Source organism: Suricata suricatta, chromosome X (assembly GCF_006229205.1).
Source record: "Suricata suricatta isolate VVHF042 chromosome X, meerkat_22Aug2017_6uvM2_HiC, whole genome shotgun sequence".
Lineage (NCBI taxonomy): Eukaryota > Metazoa > Chordata > Mammalia > Carnivora > Herpestidae > Suricata > Suricata suricatta.
Window position 1 is genome coordinate 13,780,934 of NC_043717.1, and position 23,059 is coordinate 13,803,992.

Sequence of the window (23,059 nt, forward strand, 5' to 3'; positions counted from 1 at the left end):
TGCAAAGCAAGACATATATGTGTGTATATTCATAAGCCCAGTACCTAATGACTCAAGAAAAAGAATTTTCTATGAAATACTACTATGGCCTTCTGTTTTGAGTAGGATAATAGTATATTTTAAAAATATTTTAAATGTTGGAAGAAATTATTTTAGGTGTAACCAGAAACACTAAAAATATGCCTATGTAAATATATGTGTATCATGTATATGCAGTAGTGACATACCTGGAAAGGTCAAAGACATTTTTAGAACAGTTCCATTTATTCCCTTTAAATGTTGAATGAATGAGATTAGTAATTGGTGTGTAACATTGCAGTTCCTGGTTGAGTGTATAAGAAAGCTTTTTGAGTTGTACTGTCTCCTAATAGAAAATCGTGTATTGTTTTCCATATGTATAAAAATGTATTAAATGCTATTAAAAATTTACACTAAAATTATTCAGAAAGGTTGTACAACTATAAATTAGGGTGTTCAAATTATAGGTCATTTTAAAAAATTCTTTAATCCAAATGCTGAAAACTGACAACTTAACTTTTTTTAATGTTATTTTTTCATATATTCAAATATAACTATAAATATAATATAAATCTCTCTAAATAAATGATACTGTGTCTCCTTTCATAAGCAAAAGTTAGATTAGTAACTCCAAGGGGAATTGAACAAATGGGAAATGGAAGCATTCTAAGAATTCACTGTGTGAGTGGCCAGTTTTATCCCATGTAGCTATTAGAAGCATGTGTAACTGTTTTCACTCAGTGCTTTTAAAGAATTTGAATATTAATATCTTTACTATAACACATACATAGCTTTAATTTTCTTCATACTTTATAAGGAATATTGCAAAGAAGAGTCCTGCTATATTTTAAACATCTTAAGAAGTGCTTAGGAGAATAAACAAGAACTACTCAAATACAATTATTTAAAAGGAGTCTTTCGAGTTTTATTTCTGGCTTCCTATCCATAATTGTGACTACCACCAAATACTGACACTCCGTATACCTCATACATTCTTGACTATGCATCCATGATTCTTTGGGTTGGTGATCCACTTAAACCCCCAAATTACTGAAATTTGTAAACAAATAACTACAGAAGAGATGCCAGTGGGATGGTTAATAATTGGAAACAAGTATTTGTGATCTGACTTCTCTTAAAGGAAAGACAATTTTAAGTGAAGAGGAAGTTTCACATGTCAGCACTGCAGGTGGTACTCTGTGCCCTGTGCATCCCCAGTGATGACTTCTGAACTGCTTTTCTTCCCAGAATGTGGAGCTACTGTGTCTGGCTTGAAAATTTCCATTCAAAAATAGGAATATTTCTTTCAAAAATGTCTTACAAAGAAGTATTAATTGAAGTTAGGACTTTGTTTTTTTTCTGTGGTTGTTTTTATTTTTTACTGTTCTGTTTTAAGAAACATGATTTTCTACTTTTCAAAATTAATATACACCTTAATTTTTATCCCTAATTTTAATGTTCTGGTTCTCTGTGACTATCCGTAATGCTTTTGGTGAGTTAGGTGGGTAATTAGCTTACCTACTGACTTATTTTTTGGCCCCAAAACTTTTGAAAGGGTTTGGAGGGTAAATAATGATAGATTTTATAAATAATTTAGATACCCCTATGATACTTCTCAGTCATATTAGGAGATGAAAATAATTTTGGCCTGCTTAGTTTCCATCATTGCCACCAATTAGTTGTTTATATAATGGCTAGAACTGACTAGTAACAGTAGTATACAAATACTATGTTAAGTCTCACATATCGGAATATGATGACCGTCTGTGACCAAGTATTTTAGCTTTGACTTGGGCTCTTGTGGGGCCTTCATTTTGTTTCTAAGATTTGCATTTATTGAGAGAGCTGACTTAAAAGTATGCTCTGAATGCTTATAAAAGCATGTAATAACTTCAAAAACATGGACTTCTGTAGTGTAAGGGGAGAGGGTTTTTTTTTTAAGTGAATATACTGTATATTTTAATTGACATATGAATATACTAACCTTTTAAAATAATGAAGTCACCATTAATAAATAGTCCATTCAGTACCAGTTATTATGTTCTTTTGATATTCCTTTAAAATATTACTAGCACTGAAATACTCTGCCAACATGAAATTATTTCTTTTTCAAATTTATATCTTTGGGTTTTTCTATCTTACAGGTTTTGCTCGGAATCTATCAGAAGGCAATAATGCTAATTATACAGAATATGTGGCCACCAGGTGGTATCGGTCCCCAGAACTCTTGCTTGGGTGAGTTACCTTCCTCAAATGAAATGCCATTTATGTATCTGCTGATCCTATATCATTAGCTTTGGGGTCATCAATGAAAGATAAGAACTTTATTTAACCAGTTATCTATTGCAGTGTAACAAACCACCCAAAAACTTAATGGTGTAAAACAAAACACCAGTTTATTTACTCACAATTTTGGGTGCCAGCGATTTGAGAGAGTCAGTAATTGAAGTTCAGCTGAATTGTTCTTTGCCAGTCTCCGTGGGAGTCACTCAGGTAGCTACAGTCACTCAGCAGATCATCTGGAGGCCTCAACTGGGATAGACCACCTCTGTTCCATGGAGACTCATTGTCCAGTGGGCTAGTCCTAGTTTCTTCATGTGAGGGTGGAAAAAATTCCCTGCGGCAAGAATTTTGCTTGCTTTTGGGCAAGCCCCAAAGCAAAGGTGGTTTTCAAGCCTCTATTTACATGACTTTTGCCTCACTGGCCAAAGCACGTTACATGGCCAAGCCCTGATTCAAGGGATGGAGAAATACACTCCACGTCTTCATGGGAGGAGTGTCAGAGTTACAGAAATGGGGGGAATTACTGCCTCCATCTTTGCTAATAATCTTCCACCTTAAGAGTTTCACATTCTGGCCTGTCTGTTGGTTTGTTCATTCCTTCATTCACTTATTCAACAAACACTCACCAAATATCTCTTATATTTATCCACTTTGCTAGAAACATGATGTAAATATCGAACCAGTTGCTAATTTTCTTGTAAACAGAGAAATGCTCTTTGATGGCAAATGGCTATTCAAACACAGATTGCACTGATGATTTTCTCAGCAGCATCTTCACATCCATCCACTTTGTGCCCACCCTTTGACTTTCAGTGCTTTTTCATTCATCTGTTAACACCAGGATAGGGTTTCTGGTAAGATGATTCTATTCTTTTTACTTTGTTTTAACTTGAGAGCCTAAAAAGGAGCCTGTCCTCCTGAACTCAATCACATACTTATGTTAATAATCCTCTACTTACCTTAGTTGTAGTATTTTCTTATTTTCCATAGATTGTACTTCCCTCTTGGGGACCATCCAAGAATGGAGAAATAAGGCACACCCAGAAATAAAATTAGATATGGTGGTAAGGATGACTGGTGCACTAGTTATAGGTTTCATCTCTTTAGTGTGCTGTACATATATCTGGGGGACATGAGAAATTTAAGTTTTCAAAGATACTTTTTATATAGTAGGAATATAAATTTCTGTTTCTTTTGTTCACTATCATAATGACTATATGTTTAAGTTACTCACTGAGTGTTTATTTTTATGTTCACAATTGATTTCCTACTGTTTATCAACCATCTGGTTGTAATTCTTGATTCATTCCTGACATAGAGCCTATAAGAATTATTGATATCAGTTCTTGAAAGCTTTACTATTTTTCTGAAATCAAAAGCCTGCTTTATCCTGGGAAACAAATGGTGGTTACTCACTTTATTATCTCTCTTTGTGTGGGTAGATTTTAGAATATGTTTCTTTTATTTATTTATTTTTTTTTTTGAGAGAGAGCAGAGGAGGAGCTGAGGCAGAGGGGGAGAGAGAGAGAGAGAGAGCGAGGGAGGGACTGACTCTTACGCAGGCTCTTCGCTGAGCATGGAGCCCAGTGTGAGGCTTGATCTCATGAACCCTGAGATTGTGACCTGAGCCAAAATCAAGAGTCAGAAAATCAACTGATCCTCTCAGGCGCCCCTAGGATTTCTGTGCTAATTTTTAAACTTGGTTTTAGAGTGATTTTCTTTTGTGTTTGTCTATGTTTCTTTTTCTGTGTACCTCTGACTGGACTCATTGGGATGCATAGTCCATTTTCTTTTGGGAGGGATTGAAATTTGAATTTATTAGACAGATTTGCCAAAGAAATGAATATGAATTAGATCGTTCTTAGAACACCATCTGAGGTTTCAAGTATGCTAGAGGATTTTTGATAATATGGTTTTGTCTGTAAGATGGCCCCAAGGAGTTCATTCTGAGGACATCCTTGTTGCAGACCTTCAGAGAGTATTTGTTACCTAATAATACATGTCAGAAAACTGCAGTTATGTTTAGAGATGGGGGGGAGCTATCAAAAGTACATGGGGACTCCCAATGAATTTGAGCCAAATTATATATTGCTAATTAAATGATTGTCAAGTACTAGTTGAAGAACCATATTATTTGTGTAAAAGTCCCATTGAAATCATTTGATATTTGGGTAACGTGAAGAATTTGTATTTTTGTACATCCTCAAACTTTGTCCTTGATATTCAAAATAGTTCCAGCTGCATAAATTATTCAAATCCATCGACAGGAGAAAAATAGCACAATTTGGGTACATAGACTATTCATAGGTTTCTTTATCTAGCACTTTTAAAGAAAGGTCGGTATCCTTCCCTCCCCTACAAGCTACCCAAAAATCTAAAGGAAGTTTCCTAATATGGTCCTTAGGTTATGATCTCACGGTTCATGGGTTCAAGCCCCGCATCGAGCTCTGTGCTAACAGCTAGCTCAGAGCCTGGAGCTTGCTTCCAATTCTGTGTGTCCCTCTCTCTCTGCCCCTCTCCTGCTCATGATCTCTCTCTGTTTCTCAAAAATAAATAAGTGTTAAAAAAAATTTTTTTTTAAGTTTTGTATTACTGCTGTATCATTATGGCATTCTAGACTTTCATCCCATATTTGTTTCAGATACTTTATCTTGGCTTTCCTTTCTTCAAACTTGGATTATTTGTGTTTGAAACTAAAGGAAATATAGTTTCTTAATTTGCCACATATAATTTGATTTAAGGCTATACATATTGGGGCATACATATAAAGTTTCTTTGGAATACTTAGATTTTCACAGATAGCCTCCATTTATTAATAATTTAACACTCCTAAAACCCTTTGCTAAACTCAGATCCTAGAAGAGAGCTGTAAACCCCTAAGGAAATGGGGGTGAAAAATGCTTTGAGACGAATAGTTATCACATAAAACCCCTATAGTTTTAGGTAAATAATACATTCGATCTTAGCACACTCTTAGGTATTTAAAATTGTGACTCTATGCAATCAGAGGTTATTCAGTGTTTGTTGTTCAAGAAGACACATAAGTCAGTAGTACATTTTAAAATAGACTGAACTCAAAAAATGGATGAGGTGTAACTTTGTAACATTTTGAGAGCTACAGGATAATTACCTATTAAATACATTTCTTGGGAGCATTTCATTTTCCAAGTGAAGTATTAACTCATCAGACATGTGTACTGTATTAGGGTTTATTAAGCCATTCATGTTCAAAATATGCCCAGATGTGAATAGATTCCAACTTAGATTGCTAACTAAACTATTACTAAACTGATGGTTTTATTAGCATAGATTTATTTACTTGTTCTCTGAGTCTTTACTTGGATATCCATAAGTCCTTTTTTCAGCGTCATTTTGAATTTCTTAAAATACACAAATGTGCTTTAAATCATGAATCTTTTGTTAATAATTTGGAAATTATTAAAACATATTTCTTCATTTGCTAAGATAATCTCTTCGTTTGCTTTTCAGGGCTCCTTATGGAAAGTCAGTAGATATGTGGTCAGTGGGCTGTATTCTTGGGGAGCTTAGTGATGGACAGCCCTTATTTCCTGGAGAAAGTGAAATCGACCAACTTTTTACAATACAGAAGGTGCTAGGACCACTTCCATCTGAGCAGATGAAGCTCTTCTACAGTAATCCTCGATTCCATGGGCTCCGGGTAAGAGGCTTTACTAAAACTCCAAATGAAATCAGTATAGCAGGATTTAAATCATTGTCCGTTACACAATGGGATGCTAAGCTATCCATTGAATACTATTCCCTTTCCCATTACAATGTTTATAATCCCCATTATAATATTTTATTTTTGAAACTTATATAATATCCGTGAATTTTTTAAAGTAGTCTGAATTTGAAAGTGGGAGCTTTTCCTAATTTATAAGTTCCAAAATTTTAAAACCTCTTCTAGCATATGGATTATTATATTCTAAACTTTGATTATCTCAGAATGTTTGTCTAAAATATTAAACATCTCCTAAAGATATAAAAATGTGTAAATGACTCTTATTTAAGCAAACAAATTTGTAATGATTTGAGGAAGACTATGAGTATCTGCATTGCACAGATTTAAAGGTTGTGTTCTAGCAAGTATTTCTTGTCTATTGACAATGAAACATCAGATCTTCTTTTCAAACTAGTCTGTTGTCTTGGACAGCCTTTTCTATACTTTCTTTTTACAAAGCTTGTTTTCAGAGAATATGCTAAGAAAGGTCTTAAAGTATAAACTTTCCCCAAATGAGAGATAACCAGCTTGCAGAGGAACCTTATTAGAGTAAGTGCATAGAGGCTGCTTCTCTCTTCCATCCACCCCAAAAGCTACTTTGTAAGTTTTCAATTACTCTGGGCTGATGTGCCATTTGGTGACCATTGTGACAACTATAAAATAAGCTTGCCGCTGCTTCCTTTCTTTCTCTTAAACACATGATTCTTAAACTGTGTTTCCTTGATATTTGCAAAGCACTTCATTTTTTCCTTTGACTTTCTGGACCTTGGTTCATTTCACTTTGAAGAGCACCCCACTTCACACACGAGCACCTGGCATCGTACCTGCTCCTCTGAGGCTCATTGCAGAAGAAATGAATGAACAGAGAAGCACATATACTTTCTCAACTCCTTTCTGTGCTCGCTCGCTCGCTCTCTCTCTCTCTCTCTCTCTCTCTCTCTCTCATCCTAATCTGTCTGAGTTCCCTAAGGCAATTTTCTCTTTTCTCCTTCTATTTTTGCTTTTGTGAGGCAAAAATTAGCCAAATTAAAACCATTAATTGAGGATGCAAATAGTTCAACAATTATTGACCATTTGTTGTATTAGATGCTGAAAATAATAAATAGGACTTATCCTCAGTCAAATAGAAATGAAAATTTATTCAGAAAAAAGTTAGTAATAATTCACAAATTTCTGTTTTATTGAAGATACATCCAAACTCCTTCCTATAGTCCATCTCCCTTGCTTGATCTGTGCCCTTCTAGGTCCCTGATCTCAGCTCATACCTCTCTCAGTTCTCCTCTCTCCCTCTTCAGATTCTCACCATACTTGTCTTTCTTTTTCTTTGACCTCTATAAACATTTTAAGATTTTTCCAGCTTTGTGGATTTGAGATTTGCAACTCCTCCTGGGGAGGTGCTTCTGTTGTGTGGCCCCTTCTCACTTTGTAAATCTCAGCTCCAAGAATGCCCCTCCTCTGATGCCCCCAACATACTGCCGCTCCCTCTTCCTAGTGTCTCCCATAGCACCACCCTGCTGTTTTCCCTCCTAGCACTTATTCTCCTAGTATGTAGTCGTGTTGTTTACTTGTTAAGTATTAACTGTCTAGTACTCCACTACTCAAGTATAAGCTCCCCAGTGGCAGAAATCATGTTTATTCTAGCACATCTGTATTTCTAGCACGTATAGCAGAGCCCCGCACATCTCATTAGGGATGGAGTGAATATTTGATGGATCAGTTGAGCCAGTTTGTGTCATCAGATCTCAAGCTGTATTTCCCTTCTCTTCATCTCGAATGCTTTTTTAGCCTTTAGTATCTTTTACCTGCACTGTTGGTAGCCATTTCTAAGTGCGTCTCTCCAACTTTCCGTCTTCACTTCAGTCTTTTCACATTGCCTTTGGAAGAATCTTCCCTCAAACTGCACATTCACTTCTATCTCCTTTGTGTTTAGAAGCCTCCACAGCATTGCTTGCATTTAAACTCCTTAGGGTAGCATTAAGAACCCCTTGCTCTTAGCCCTCTAGCCTTGTCTCCCACTCATTTCTACCACTGCTCCCTACTTGTCAGCCATATTGAACTTCTCACCATTTCCTTGACATGTTGCTTCTACAGTGCTGTATTTTCATTTCTGTGATGCTCCCAGTACTTGCTCTCCTTCCTAGACAGCTCTTCCTCCTCCCTCCCGCAGACTGAGGTCAAGTGTTTCCCCGTTGGGAAGCCCTTCTAGACTCCCCATTGTGTACTGCGATAGCACTGTGGTTGTCTTGCCTTTGTAGCAAGTTGCTTTTAAATAGCTGTTTTCGAATATATATATATATAGAGAGAGAGAGAGAGACTTGATGAATTCGTTGAGGAAATGAACTCTCCTGTCCACCATTATATTCACAACACATCTACCATAGTGCCAACAAGGTTGAATAGTATTGAACAATTGAATATTTGACCTCAGGATTTTAACATTAACTTCTGGAACATCAAGCTTGGCCTGCTGGCTGCCTGTTCTTTGCCTGGTTAAAGAGACTCCTTGGTGGATTTTCCAAAGAGTGTGTACAGATGTGTCATGGTACTTGGCCTTAATAACTTACAGGCTAGTTGAAGAATTAGGATGTTTGTGCATGAAATAATCAGAGAGCAATAGAACTTAAAGCATGTATGTAATAAAGTACCTCATTCTTTACCGCATTGTAATGTTTTCTGATACATCTCTCAATATGGTTGAGACCATGAGACTGTTAAACATTCTGGAAGGTTAGAAATCATAGTTGTCTGGATTCACTGGAGGAAGATGTATGGAAGATTTGAAATTTGTAATGGGTCCTGAAGAATGAGTAACATTTGGATTCGATAGGCTATTTTTTCTTCATTTGTGTGGGGTCCTTTTTGTTCACAGACCTCCTCACTAAATAGTATTATCTGTAAAGTGCTAGGTAGCACATGACAATACTGCTTATAAATAACCTTCAGGGAAATTGCTGCTTCCTTGGCATTTTTTAATAAACCTTAATATTTTTTACAATTTAGTCTGAAAGTGTTTGTGGTATTTTAGCTGAATTAGCTTAATCTTTTTGGAAGTTTAGCAATTTGAGGGAAATGTCATCCTTTATCATTTTGTTGGAGAGTATCTGTGACAGATAGCTAAGCATGGAGAGTGTGTGAACTGTAACTTCCAATAAACAGACTCACCAGTGACCAGTCTACTGTTATTGGCATTTTGATTCAGTTGTTGTAGAGATTGGAAAACCGGCAAGATGTTGCTCTCATGGTATGCTTTATTTTGAAAAAGTTAACAATTGATGTCCCGTAGCCTAGGGCATAGACTCTGGAGTTAGACTGCGGGGGTTCAAAGCCTGACTCCATATTTACTACATGAATGACTTCGACAAGTTTCTTGAGCCTCTGTTCTTCATGTATAAAATGCTGATAAAAGAAGTACTATTCAATGGGGCCATTGTGAAGATGAAATGTTATATGTATGCCTGGCCCATAGTAAGTGCTCAGGAAAGAGGTACTCAAGGAAGGAGGGAAGACTGGCTACTCATTGGGATAGAATTTAAACTTCTGTGGTTGAGTTTTGGTTATTTGTGGAATTATTGCATGAGAATGGTAGATTTCATTCAAAAGCACATAAACCAATTTTTTTAACTTAGGAATTTGGGCATTTTTTATCATAATAATTTTCATACCTTTTGACTCTGCATTAATTTTCTTATCAATGAAATGTTACTTCTGGAGAAAAAAAAAGGATATCTGGTAGCATAAGATAGACCCCATAAGGAAAATATTAACTAAAGTGTAGCGGTACATCGTTGTTTATCACAGCATGACAGGTGTGTCTCTCTTTGGGCTGATATTGAATGCTCCAACAATATCCAGAAGAACCTCTGTACCTCTCTTGAGAGAGGTGCCTAGATTCAGAAAGAGTGTAGGTTTGGATTACAGACCTGGGTGAAAATATTAGTTCTGCTTTTTAATTACATAACTTGCCTTGAACCAGTTATTTGAACTTTCTGAGTGTCACCTTCATCTCTAAAATAAGAATTGCAAAAATGCCTTGTATAGCATCACTTCACTATGTAATCCGTATAGGTTATTGCCTGTGTGTCTGTGTTAAGTTCATGTTATTCCTTCTACTTCCTCTATCTGGGGTGCTGTCCTACTTTTCTCTGTCCTCCCATTTTTCTTATCTTTCAAATCCTAGTTCAGATATTATCTATGAATTCATTCTTTTTTTCCAGCTGCAAACCACCTTGGTCTCTCCTTTCTCTGAGCTTCAAATAGAATTTTGGACAGCACACTTCAGTGCCGATTGCTGTCCCAGCCAGAGTGTGGGTTGCTTACGTGCAAGGTTTAGCTCTGACCCCTACACTGTATCTCCTGCTGTGCCTAGCACAGGGTGCAGATAATGCCAGAATCACCACCTAAGTGCCTTGTTTGAGTTTTCCTCCATAACTAGCTCTCCCATCCACTTATTTAACACGCTTAGGGATTCCAGTACTTTGAAATGCTCTTATTGTTGGTATAAAGGAAATATGTATTAAAAACAAAGTAGCCTTCCCATTGCAAGGGAGTACATGGCATTGGGCTTTAGTACTTTCTCATCCACTTAGATATTGCAGAATGTGAGGTGACAGAGAGGACAGAGCACCTAAATAAATTTGACCTCTTCCCCTCATTTTATTTAAAATTTTATTTGTTAACTTAGGAGTCTATTTGCTTTCTGTTCCAATTTATATAAAGGAAGGAATTGAAAACCGGCCATTAAAAGAGTATTTTAAAAGCAATGATAGAACATGGGTCCGAATTCACTGTTTTTATTTCTGTGGCCTTTCAGGCACTGCCCTCTCTGCCTTTTCCTCTTTCTTTGTTTTTGTTTTTGTTTTACTTCTCTAATTTTCAAGAGTAAATGATGTAAAAAAGGCTTAAGAATTGTTTATGTAAGCAAATTTGTATAAGCTATATTGTAACTAAATTATCTGTATAAATAGTACTTTGTAAACTATAAGTACAGTGTCAAAATGTTATAGTTAGGTTTATTTTACATGCTTCATTGTCTGACTAGATTTAATACCGTCTTCCGCCTGCAAATTTTCCCATTATTTAGCACCCGGTCCTATTAACCCATACCTCAGATGCATAGACATAAAACTAATAGACAGATGAGGTAAGTTTGAGTTTGGCAGTAGGGCGGAAATTCCTGCTCTTTCGCTGCCGTTGCCGGCGCTCACAGCACATGGCGCGCACACCCTTCCCCGTGCTAACGCGCCTGTCATGTCGTTCTTCCAGTTCCCGGCTGTTAACCACCCTCAGACACTGGAGAGAAGATACCTTGGAATTTTAAATAGCGTCTTACTGGACTTAATGAAGGTGAGAGAAGTTAATGTCTGCATAAAATGCCTTTCGGTTTGTTGGGTTTTTTGGTATCCACATGTGACGGACCCTGCTTTTGTGAAATACATGTATTTTGTTAATAGATGCATAATAGTGAATCATAGGGGACTATGTTATGTTAAAAACATGCAATTTATTTTAAAATAGCAGCAGTACCCGGTATGGTAACATTCCATCTAGAGAGGACCATGAGATACCTCAATTATATGCCTAAAATGGGTAGAATAAAAATGACTTAACTATAAATGAAAAATAATTTAAAAATTTATTCAGCATTGAAGAGCTGTTCATGCATAAGGTTCCAAAATCAATGTTAAAATGAATGTTGAAAGAAAAGAAGTTCTGACTTTTTTAATGTGATATTTAAGGCCTCTCATAAGATTATTTTGTCAGGTAACATAGTTCTGCCCTCTTTTAAATTTGCCCTTTTCTGTCCCTGGTGGATAGGCTCTTTCTGGCCCTTTTTTTTTGACACAGCAAGATCACTGCTACTCCCATGCCTGAGCACCCCTTATGCTCATGCCCCTGTCCAGAAGGTTCTCCTGCTCTAGACTACTGGAAGCATTCTCACAGTTTTTCTTCAAGGTTTTCTTCCCCAGTAGACAGAAAGCCCCTTGAGTGAGAACTGGGTTTTCCTATTTCTCCAGCTTTCATTGCAGCCAGCCAGTGCATAAACAGGTGCTGGTCGTTTGATAGTAGACCTTCAAAAAAACATTTGTTAATGGATCATTTTTATTTTATGCCCATTTGGTTAATTGTTCAAAATCAGAAGAGATTACAGTGTGCACAGAGTTTGTTAAGGTATATGTTAACTTAGCACAGTTGACAATTGCTGAGCAGCATTCTCACAACTTTGCTGTCCTTTCAACTATGTTCCTCTGTGTCCCAAGGAACACTTTACAAATAGGTGTGGGGACTGCGGGGCGGGGGACATGGCATTTGGAAAGACCACATACCACATAACCTTTTGTAGAGATTCACAATATTCATTAACTTATAAGGCTTTCAGAAATCTCATTGTGAAGAAGCATTTCTGTCTCGCTCAACATTTCCTAAATTTAATTAAATGTTGAATCCTTTAAAAAATAATACAACTCTAGAGTACTGGTGTTCTTCTGAACACAGATTGAGAGAAGCTATTAAAAAGATAGCCCTCAAGGCTCTTCCACATTAATTAGTCATAAATTGTCTCTTAAATCAGTCGGATTTTGTCAATATGTTCTTTCACACAGTCAGTATTTATTTATCAGGGCTTAATGATTTGGTAACTTAAAAAATGTAAATCGGATAAAGTAGAAGAACTAAATTAAATACGGTTTCATGTTTTCTGGCTGTTGTCTTTTTTTTTTATTTTATTTATTTTTTTTTTAGTAATTGAACTTTGTTAAATCATTACCAAATATAATTACCAAATATCCGTGTGGTACCTGTTAAAACATAGCAGATAAAAGTACAAAGGTAACCTGAATCATTCTCTATTTATATCAATTTGGAAGTGAAACAGTAATTCCTACTTATTTAATACACTTAGCCTCAAATTTCTTTAACATTAAGTAAATATTTTTATTGGAATTTATATTCATAACGTATGCAAATTATTTTTACATTTAGTTATTTTTTAGAATGTAAACATATCCATATAACCACATCAAGATTGAGGTATAGAAAATTATTAACACCCAGAAGCCTCTCCATGTCCCCTTCCCTGGCTCTACACTCCTCTCCCTCCCCCCTCCTGGGAACCATAATTCTGAGTTCTCTCACCAAAGAATAATATTGCCTTGTTATTGCATGTTACATAAATATAATTATTCCTTTTGTCTTTTAGCTAGTTTTAAAGTGAATCTGAAAAGTAAAGAACATCATTTATCCTTTCATGAAGACCTATATTCTCTATGCTGTTCCCTAAAACAGATTTATTCATTTTGTCCATCCATTTTGGCCATCTCATTCTGCATCTGTTTATACCTATTAGCCGTTTTGGGGGGGGATACAAGTTACCAGAATTAATCTAACCTGAAGTAATTTATATGGACTTTATCTTAGTTTTTTAAAATGTTGGGTTTTTCCCCCCACATACTGATTTTTGAAACTATTTACTCAGTAAGTTTTATACTTTCTTTTTTTTTTTAATATTTTATTGTCAAGTTGTTTTCCATACAACACCCAGTGCTCTTCCCCATAAGTGCCCTCCACCATCACCACCACCTCTTTTCCCCCCTCCCCCTTCCCCTTCAACCCTCAGTTCATTCTCAGCATTCAATAGTCTCTCAAGTTTTGCATCCCTCTCTCTCCCCAACTCTCTGTCCCTCTCCGCTCCCCCTGGTTCTCCATTAGGTCTCTCTTGTTTTCCTGCTAGACCTATGAGTGCAAACATATGGTTTCTGTCCTTCTCTGCCTGGCTTACTTCGCTCAGCATGACACCCTCAGTTTTATACTTTCTTAATGATGACTTCATCCTTTTGGGTAATTTGAAAATTAACAGCTATGTTTATAAAATTTGTTCTTTGTAATGTATATGCAGTAATTTCTACAGTTAATAATCTTAAAATAGCATGTTGATGCTAGTAGATATTTGGCTTGTGAAAAGCCATATGTACTTCTAATTTAAAATACTGAGGAGCCAACTTTTCTGTTTTTAACTTGTATCAGTTGAAACCATTTTGATGTTAACGGTTTTAACTGCCAGTGAGACCAAAATCATTTTATATACCTCCACAGTGCTTCATTTTCTGAAGAAGAGGAAAGAATTGAGATAATTTTAGAATTGTGTCTGAGTTAACATGAATGTAAATCCACTTGCATGTAAGCAGTGGAATCTTTTCACCCAAAGTGAATGTTTCAGTGTGTCGTAGGATCAGAATTCAAATTTTCTGTGGTGCTCAGTTAAAAGTGGTTGTCTCAGATTGAGTTCTGGCTTACTGGGAGCAAATCTGAGTTTGTACTCACTGTTCAACAGTGAATCACAAAGAGATTAACTGTGGACAAAGCCAATAAAAGTGACCTAGAGATGGATTTGGGAACCCTAGAATTTCAACATTCTACCTTTATCTGAGGGAGAATGCTGCCCCTGAAATTTGCTGTAAGAATGTCATCACAGCAAATTCCAATGTGCTCTATTGAATTGTATTAGGTTATATGGTTTATGTTTTATATAATTGCTTAATTTGTCAACAAAAATCAATTAGTTTTTATAATGACTCACCTTTTAAATTGATAAGACAAGTAATACTAGAAAGAAAGCATTTTAGATGTTAAAACATCTACTACCTATTCCATAAAAGAGTTAGTTACTATGATATATAAAGAACACTTAAAAGTAAATTAGATGCAGATACACAAATAGAAAAGTAAGAGAAGAAGGAATATACATAACCAATAAACAAAGATATTCAACCTCATTACTAATCACATATGTAAATTAAAACAGCTATGATATACCATTTAAAAAATTTTTTTTTAATGTTTATTTTTGAGAGAGAGACAGAGCACAAGTCGGGAAGGGGAAGAGAGAGAGGGAGATACAGAATTTGAAATAGGCTCCGGGCTCTGAGCTGTCAGCAGAGAGCCTGATGTGGGGCTTAAACTCACAAGATAATGCCTATTGTTGATGCAGGTGCCAGGAAATTGGTAGACTCTTACTTGCTGAGGGGTATCATTTTAGAGAACGTCCCTAGGGGGTTATTTGGTACTACATAGAAAATAATTCTTAAAAGTTTGCATAGTTACCAATTCCATCTGTAGGACTTTACCCTTGAAAGGGATCGTGGATGTATGCAAAGATTTCGGGTATTTATCGTAGCATTAACTATAATAGTGAAAAGCAGCAACCATCTAATGTCCGACAGGAGGAGACTAAATAAATGAGGGTATATCCATACCATAAACTTCTTCAGTCATTTAAAAATGTTGTAAAGTAATTAGTTGCAGCATTGTTCAGAATAATAAAATAAAGGAAGCAACGAAAATGTTTATCATTAGGCAATCGATAAAAACTACCTAAGGCACACCCATAGTGTTAAAGCTCTTAAAGCTCTTAACTGATATGGAATGACCTCTTAAGATCTATTGTCCATTGGAAAGAAAGCTAAGTGTAGACCATTGTGTGTTGCTACTATTTCAGTAAAATAAAAGGAACAGTTAGAGATACGTACAGAGTATCTATAGAAAGGATGCACAAGAAACCAGTAACATGGGCTGCCTCCCAAGCAGGAGACAGGAGAAAAATGAATGTATATTCTTTTATGTGAATATATATTTTGCCAAAATATACTTAAAATGTTTAAATTATGTTTTAAAGAATGTTTTTTAGTAAATGAAAAGTGCAGGATCCAAAACTTATATGTATAATATGAGCCAGATTTTATTTAAAAAAATATGTATGTATGATATTCAAAAGACGGCTGGAGGGCTTATTCCCAGAGGACAATAGTAGGATAGAAGGTAATTTAGATAGTCTTTTTTAAAAACATTTTTTGGACTAAACTGTATTAGCTAGATATTCTGCAATAACCGTGCAGTTCTTTTATAAGAATAGAAATAAGGTTTTTATTACAATTTAAATTTGACTTTATAATGTTCTTTTCAATCCTAATTCTATTTCCTAAGAATTTACTGAAGTTGGACCCAGCTGACAGATACTTGACAGAACAGTGTTTGAATCACCCTACATTTCAAACCCAGAGGCTTTTGGATCGCTCCCCTTCAAGGTCAGCAAAAAGAAAACCTTACCACGTGGAAAGCAGCACTTTGTCTAATAGGTAAATATTCCCTTTTAAGGAAATACAGATGCAGTGTTGGTCTTACAAGTAGGTGGAGGAGGTGGCTGCTTAAATGATGCAATTAGAGAAAAGAAGGAAAGCCCTCTTTATTCAAAAATATCTTCCTTATGCTTATTACATGATTCAGAACCACAATTGAAGAGTTGTGTGGGTCTTAAAGACTTTCTTAACCAAGTATGTTATGGAAACCTATGCATTTTCTGGGAAAGGTAGCATGGGTTAGCAACTAAGAGGATTTCTAGCTTCATTAACTAGAAGATTCCATGTATCTGGGACTCTGGTGTGATGTTTGAAGGAAAAAGGGTAGATGAGGGTAAGGGGACTTCAGCAGGGAGAAGAGGATGCCAAACACTAGTGGGTAGGAAGTCACCTAGGACAGTCTTTGCAACTGAACCAAGTAAGTTTTACTCTGTTAGAAGGGTCTTGTGTTTTTGTTGCTCTTTTATTTATTTTTTATTATTATTTTTAAAGATTTTATTTCTTTTTAAGTAATCTCTACCCACAACGTGGGGTTCAAACTCATGACCCTGAGATCAAGAGTTGCACGCTTTTCCAACTGAGCCAGCCAGGTGCCCATTGCTCTTTTAATTGTTGAGTTGAAAAATTATTTTTTATAAGAATAAAAATATGGAAATAGTAAACTCAGTTTGGTAGATAGTGATTAAAATTGGTGCTTTTTAAAATAAATTTTTTTAACATGATCTTTAAAAAAAATTATTTTCTGGGGAGCAGTAGTTGGGGACAGGGGAGAGGGATATCTTCCTTCCTCTACCAAGAAGCTGGTCTTGTCATCTGGTATTGCTCAGACTCCGGGAGACAGGAAATAGTTTCTCTCATCTACTGTCAAAAGAGAAATAGAAAATGATAGTTCTTAATATGAAGCTTTTTGAATATAAATTTTTTTCTCATTTTAGTGCAATTTTCTCTCCACATAGAACAATTAATATTGGAATTTTGAAAGCCCCAAACCTGATACTTTTTCAAGATCTGTGAGCATATCCATAAATTGGCAGTAACCATTTATCTTATATTGTTTCTTTGTTTCTTTCTTTTCTTTTTCCCAGGGAGGCCTGTGACCAGATTCAAATTCTGTTTAACCGAGTTTGTGTTCACTTTGTTGCCTGTTTCCATGAAATTTTGGTACACTAAGGAATAATATTCATCATTTAGTTGCTCCTTTGCATTTAGGAAGTTCACATTATACCTGTGTCTTATCTGACATCGTTCCTCCTTCAGATGCTTTTGTCTTCCTTCTACCTTAATTATCATGTGATTCCTCTAGTTTACATTTGCAAAGAAAAAGGACCTCAACGATGTAGAGTTCAGTAGACTGATGATACATTTTTGCTTCATGCTATAGTGATTAGTGGTATAACCCATACCATGAAAGGAGGCCTGTGTATTTGCCCTCTCATGACCTTGAGACCCAATGGGGACCCGAGGCTGTCCTTGGGAAACCTCTTTAGAAATCTGTCATGGAGGATGTGTGTGGTGATGAAGATATGGTTTATATGGGTCTTTAAGGAGTCCGCCCAAATCTTCTTTTGAGGTAGAAGAGAATAGAACTTAGCAGTAAATAAAATTTCTGGAAGAATTTGTTTTTTAGGTCCTAACATTGTATAGAATGTTCAAGAAAAAGTTCTAAGTGGTTTCTGTAGGAATGGTGTCAGCTCAATTTACACGTATCTGGAAATGTCCTTTTCTCTACACTTGTCTGTGGTTCATATTTTCTCTGTGGAATCCCTTCTTGTTGGGAACACTAACTCTACACAGACCATGGCTAACTCAGACTTCCCAGCACCATCATAGAGGTGTTCACAGCATCATAGCACATTGGCTGCCACTTATGCATTCCCCTGCCTTGTCCCTGAGACACATTCATACACCTTGTCTTCTATTGTCCAAGTTCATGTCTCTGTAGAAGAGACAGTGGACTCATGCATTAGCCTGCCCCTGCCTAAGTCTCCTTCAGACTGTCCTGGGCTTCTGCTTACCTGGGACATGGTGGGATGGTATTCAGTCTGCTCTGCGCCCTCACTACTTCCACTTCACCAACCTTCTCCATAAAAATGTAGCTTTGCATGTTTCATGTTTATTTTGAAAAGTTATTTTAACTAAAGAGATTATCTGTCCTGCCAGCTATCTCAGAAGGGTTTATATATAAAATCCTCTTAAGTGCTTGGCAGTTTAACACAGATTCCTTACAGTTGTGTGCCAAAGAGATCTATGGAATTTTTCGGAGCAGTTTTTTATTGTTGTGCTTTGGCAGAACTCCAATTTGAAGACAATTTGATGCCCTTTCTACTTAAGAATTATGTGCGAAGCTCAATGGCTTCAAATTAATACTAAGACAGAGAAGCTTTCAGAATAGCACTTTAGGCTCTTTGTGCTTTTATGGGAAACCTAACTCTTTGATAAATGTTTCTACCTTAACATTATAGCCTTCCTTTTCACGTTAGAAATTGTATCTTACGTTGCTGTGAGTAGGTTCTTCCTAACATATAGGTTTATGCTGTACTTTGAGAGCAGTGTTTTCCAACAGTTTCAAAAAGCTCTAGCGGTTGTCTTCACCCTTCTCACTCCTTTTCTGGTTTTCTTTGGAGCTTCGGACATTGCACAATACCTGCATGTGTTACCTCTGCTGTTACCCTCTTTAGGCCTAAAGGAGAAAGGGGAGGAAATAGGAATATGAGAGCCCAGGGCAGCTAGGCAGGAGGCTCCACCCCATGAGAGCTGTAATGTAGAGAGACACAGCTATGATCTGAGTTAGGGTGCTGATGCTTGGAAAGGGTAGGGAAGACAGCCCCCAGCCCCTTGCACTGTTAAGCCCAACAGGGAGTTAGGTGGTGAGGGATCCTGGCTTATGCAGTTAGTAGCATTAGACTCCTAAGGCCTTGAATGGGGCGGAGAGAAATGGAGAACATATTGGAGGTTGGGTAAATGGAGGATAACCAACACACGTAGATCTATTTATAGGTTAGACTATTTGTATATTGTTGTTTGGATTTTTGAAAAGATATAAGTTGACAAATTATTCTGATGGTTTAAAACCTGATGCCTTTAGGATATGATAACTGCCCTTTATTGATCTGGGGGTACTCTGCTGACATCATTTAACAGAAGGTGAAACTTCCATCTCTTTATAATTTCTTTCTAGATATGGGATCTGCTATTTAGTTAGCTCATAGTTTTTTAAGATTTTTTTTAAGTTTATTTATTTTGAGAGCATGCATACAAGCAAAGAGCAGGGGGGTGGGTGGGGGAGAGGGAGAGAGAATTGCAACGGGCTCCATTCCTGTCAGCATGGCTTGAACTCATGAACTGCAAGATCATGACCTGAGTTGAAATCAAGAGTTGGATGCTTAACCGACTGAGCCACCCAGGCGCCCCTAGTTAGCTCATATTTAAGGGACCTTATTTTCTGCTGCAATTCTTGTGACTGAACTGGGAGAGATTAGTGAGTGCATTTAGGAAATGAAGACTTCCACAACTGTTACAGGCTTGGGCTTGCTTTATATCAGATACTTTTTTTTTTTTAACACTCTGAAAAGTGGGAGGGCAGGAAAAGAGCCTTTACCTTTGATGCCTGAGCAGTGGATTCTCCAGAGAAATGGGAAGGCATAGTTTCACAGATTACGATTATACAGACCAAAAAAATGTGATTTTTCTTCCAATTAGTATGTGATGAGAAGAAAACTCCCCCATATCATACCGTCTTTAGCAATACCAATGTTTGCAGCAGAATTTCTGAATGTATAGTAAAAAGGGAATTGTGTAAATTATTTTTCATTTAAAAACATTCTATCTCAAACTATAATTCGGTCCTTTAAATAGTCACAGTAGAACAAACTGACCTTGCTGTGAGGTCAGTTTCAGCTTTCCAATAGAGGACAAGGTTTTCCTGTGGATTTATATTTTGTATTTTAAGCCAAATAGGAAACGAAGCTTTAAATCCTAAAGAAGGCCTTAGTAAGTTTGGAATAATGACATGTGAGAGGATGAAGAAGAGAATAAATTGTGTCTTCTGGGGAGAAATTAACTCTCCACATCCCTGTGATCTAGTTAGAGACATGTTTTTGTGTAGTGTACAAGGAGGTATCTGAAAGTGCCCTAAGTATTGCCACTTCTCTAAAACAAGCATTGATCATCATGTTTTCCAGCAAAGTTTACATGTCTTTTTAGAGTGTTTATTTTATTGAGTATATTGCAAGAATTTTTATTCTTTGATGATACAGACTAAACACAAGAGAGATACTGATGGGGGTGCATGGGTGACTCAGTCAGTTAAGCGTCCGACTCTTGATTTCGACTCAGGTCATGATCTCATGGTTTATGAGATCCAGTCCTGCATCGGACTCTGTGCTGACAGCATGGAGCCTGCTTGGGATGCTCTCTCTCTCCCTCTCTCTGCCCCTTCCCCACTCTCTCTCTCAAATAAATAAATAAAATTTTTTTATATAAAAGGAGATATTGGTGTCTGTATGTGCTGTATTTATCTCTGAAGCAGACAATGAGTTTTACAAATAAAAAGGACACTCAAGGAACATCATGACCTTCAAGTCTAAATGTTGCCTCTGATATTCAAGCAGACAAAGAGTTATAAAGAGTTTGTTATAACTTAGCTCTCTCCATATCAGGCATTTTATAACAAATACCCATGTGAGCACCAGCGTTGCAAAAGCATGCTTTCCCAGACTATCAGTTAGAAACTGTTGGTAACAAGTTAGTTGATCATGTAAGGGTGCCAAAATCATTTCATTCAGACCAGTGCTTTGTTGCAAAGTGACTTGATGTAAACAGCTTACTTCTTATGGTTACTTGTGATTTCTTGATATGTTTGAGTGAGTTAATGTTTTTAGTCTTTGAGGTGTTTTAGGTATGTATGTGTATTGTTTTTAACAGTACTTTTTGTGTGTATTCTATTGAAGGAAACTGACGCACTTCTTTTGTTTTTAACATAGAAACCAAGCCAGTAAAAGTACTGCTTTGCAGGCTCACCACAGATCCAACAGCAAAGATATCCAAAACCTGAGTGTGGGTCTGCCCCGGGCTGACGAAGGCCTTCCTGCCAACGAAAGCTTCCTCAACGGAAATCTTGCTGGAGCTACTCTTAGTCCCATGCATACCAAGAGCTACCAAGGAAGCAGCCAACCTGGGTCTGCCAGTAAAGATCTCACCAACAACAACATACCACATCTTCTTAGCCCAAAAGAAGCTAAGTCAAAGACAGAATTTGATTTTAATATTGACCCGAAGCCTTCGGAAGGGCCGGGCACGAAGTACCTCAAGTCAAGCAGCAGATCTCAGCAGAACCGGCACTCATTTATGGAAAGCTCTCAGAGCAAGGCCGGGACACTGCAGCCCAGTGAAAAGCAGAGTCGGCATAGCTACATTGACACTATTCCCCAGTCCTCTAGGAGTCCCTCCTACAGGACCAAGGCCAAAAGCCACGGGGCATTGAGTGACTCTAAGTCTGTGAGCAACCTTTCTGAAGCCAGGGCCCAAATTGCAGAGTCCAGTACCAATAGGTACTTCCCATCTAGCTGCTTGGACTTGAACTCTCCCACCAGCCCGACCCCCACAAGGCACAGCGACACGAGAACTTTGCTCAGCCCCTCCGGGAGAAATAATCGAAGTGAGGGCACTCTTGACTCCCGCCGAACCACAACCAGGCATTCTAAAACGATGGAGGAATTAAAGCTGCCAGAGCACATGGACAGCAGCCATTCCCATTCTCTGTCTGCACCTCATGAGTCCTTTTCTTACGGGCTGGGCTACACTAGCCCCTTTTCTTCCCAGCAGCGTCCACACAGACATTCCATGTATGTGACCCGGGACAAAGTGAGAGCCAAAGGCTTGGACGGAAACTTGAGCGTAGGGCAAGGAATGGCGGCCAGGGCCAACAGCCTGCAGCTCCTATCACCTCAGGTACAGCTTAGGGCCTTGACTGGGTCTGTTGACCCACCATGGGGTGGTGGTGCAGGGGTGTGAATGGGGTCAGTGCAATTTTCCCTACTGTAGGGGCTTGTGCTTTTTTGATGGAATTCATTTAAGGAAGTGATACTTGAAGGGCTGTCTGTTTAAAAGAATTAGTTATTTAAGCTAATTGTTGAGTACTCAAAGAGAACTGAGAAAAAAACCTTGTCATTAGAAATCTGCTTCTATTCTTAAGTGTTCCTTTCTGGTACATTTTGTTGAGAGAATGCTATTTTGATTTATTACAGAACTCATCAGTTATATGGGTTAGTTTTTAGTTTTCTCAAGATTTAGTGTGATTTATGGAGATTTTCTCTAATATCTCCACACTGTATTTGCTTAAATCATCTCCTTTTACTTGTACCTTACTCATTTTCACTGAATTGAAAAATTTCCAATTTTTCTAGAGCTATAGGTAAATTTAACTTCAAGATAAATGTTAATTTGCAGTCTTCTGGATTGTTTCTAAATCTTAAGGCAATGTTTTTATCATAATGCCTCTTCCATCTTATTGACTTTCAGACCCTAGAACTGCTGACACTAACCTCACTACCCTGCTTAAAAGAAGTAGCATTCTTAAAATAGAACACATGTTTTCTCAATTATATTTTCATGATATGAAACATTCATATGCATCAAAGAAATGGGACTAGAGATAAGCCACTATTGGAAGGAGTAAAACATTTATTTCATAGAAGGAAAGTACTCCCCTTTTAGAGGATATAAAAATAGGTTCATCAGCGTGTGTCAGAACTCCAGAAAATACAGATGGAATATATATATCAATATATATATATTTATCAAGATGGGTCCTGAAGGTGGGGTGGAGATTGTCAGTCAGTGTGCAGGCGGTGTAGCTAAGGGCTCAGGCTGGAAAACCAGGCCGACCTGA

At 37.1% G+C, this 23,059-nt stretch overlaps 1 protein-coding gene across 2 annotated transcripts in view; it reads left to right on the forward strand.

The window, feature by feature from the left end:
• The window catches only part of CDKL5 (cyclin dependent kinase like 5), a 193,340-nt gene that overhangs the window by 125,453 nt on the left and 44,828 nt on the right, over positions 1-23,059 (forward strand). For both annotated transcript variants that reach the window (XM_029930145.1, XM_029930144.1), the window contains exons 8-12: positions 2,163-2,253; positions 5,791-5,980; positions 11,306-11,386; positions 16,019-16,170; positions 21,153-22,119. In XM_029930145.1, the coding sequence (XP_029786005.1) occupies positions 2,163-2,253; positions 5,791-5,980; positions 11,306-11,386; positions 16,019-16,170; positions 21,153-22,119 (1,481 nt within the window). The remainder of the gene's footprint in view (positions 1-2,162; positions 2,254-5,790; positions 5,981-11,305; positions 11,387-16,018; positions 16,171-21,152; positions 22,120-23,059) is intronic.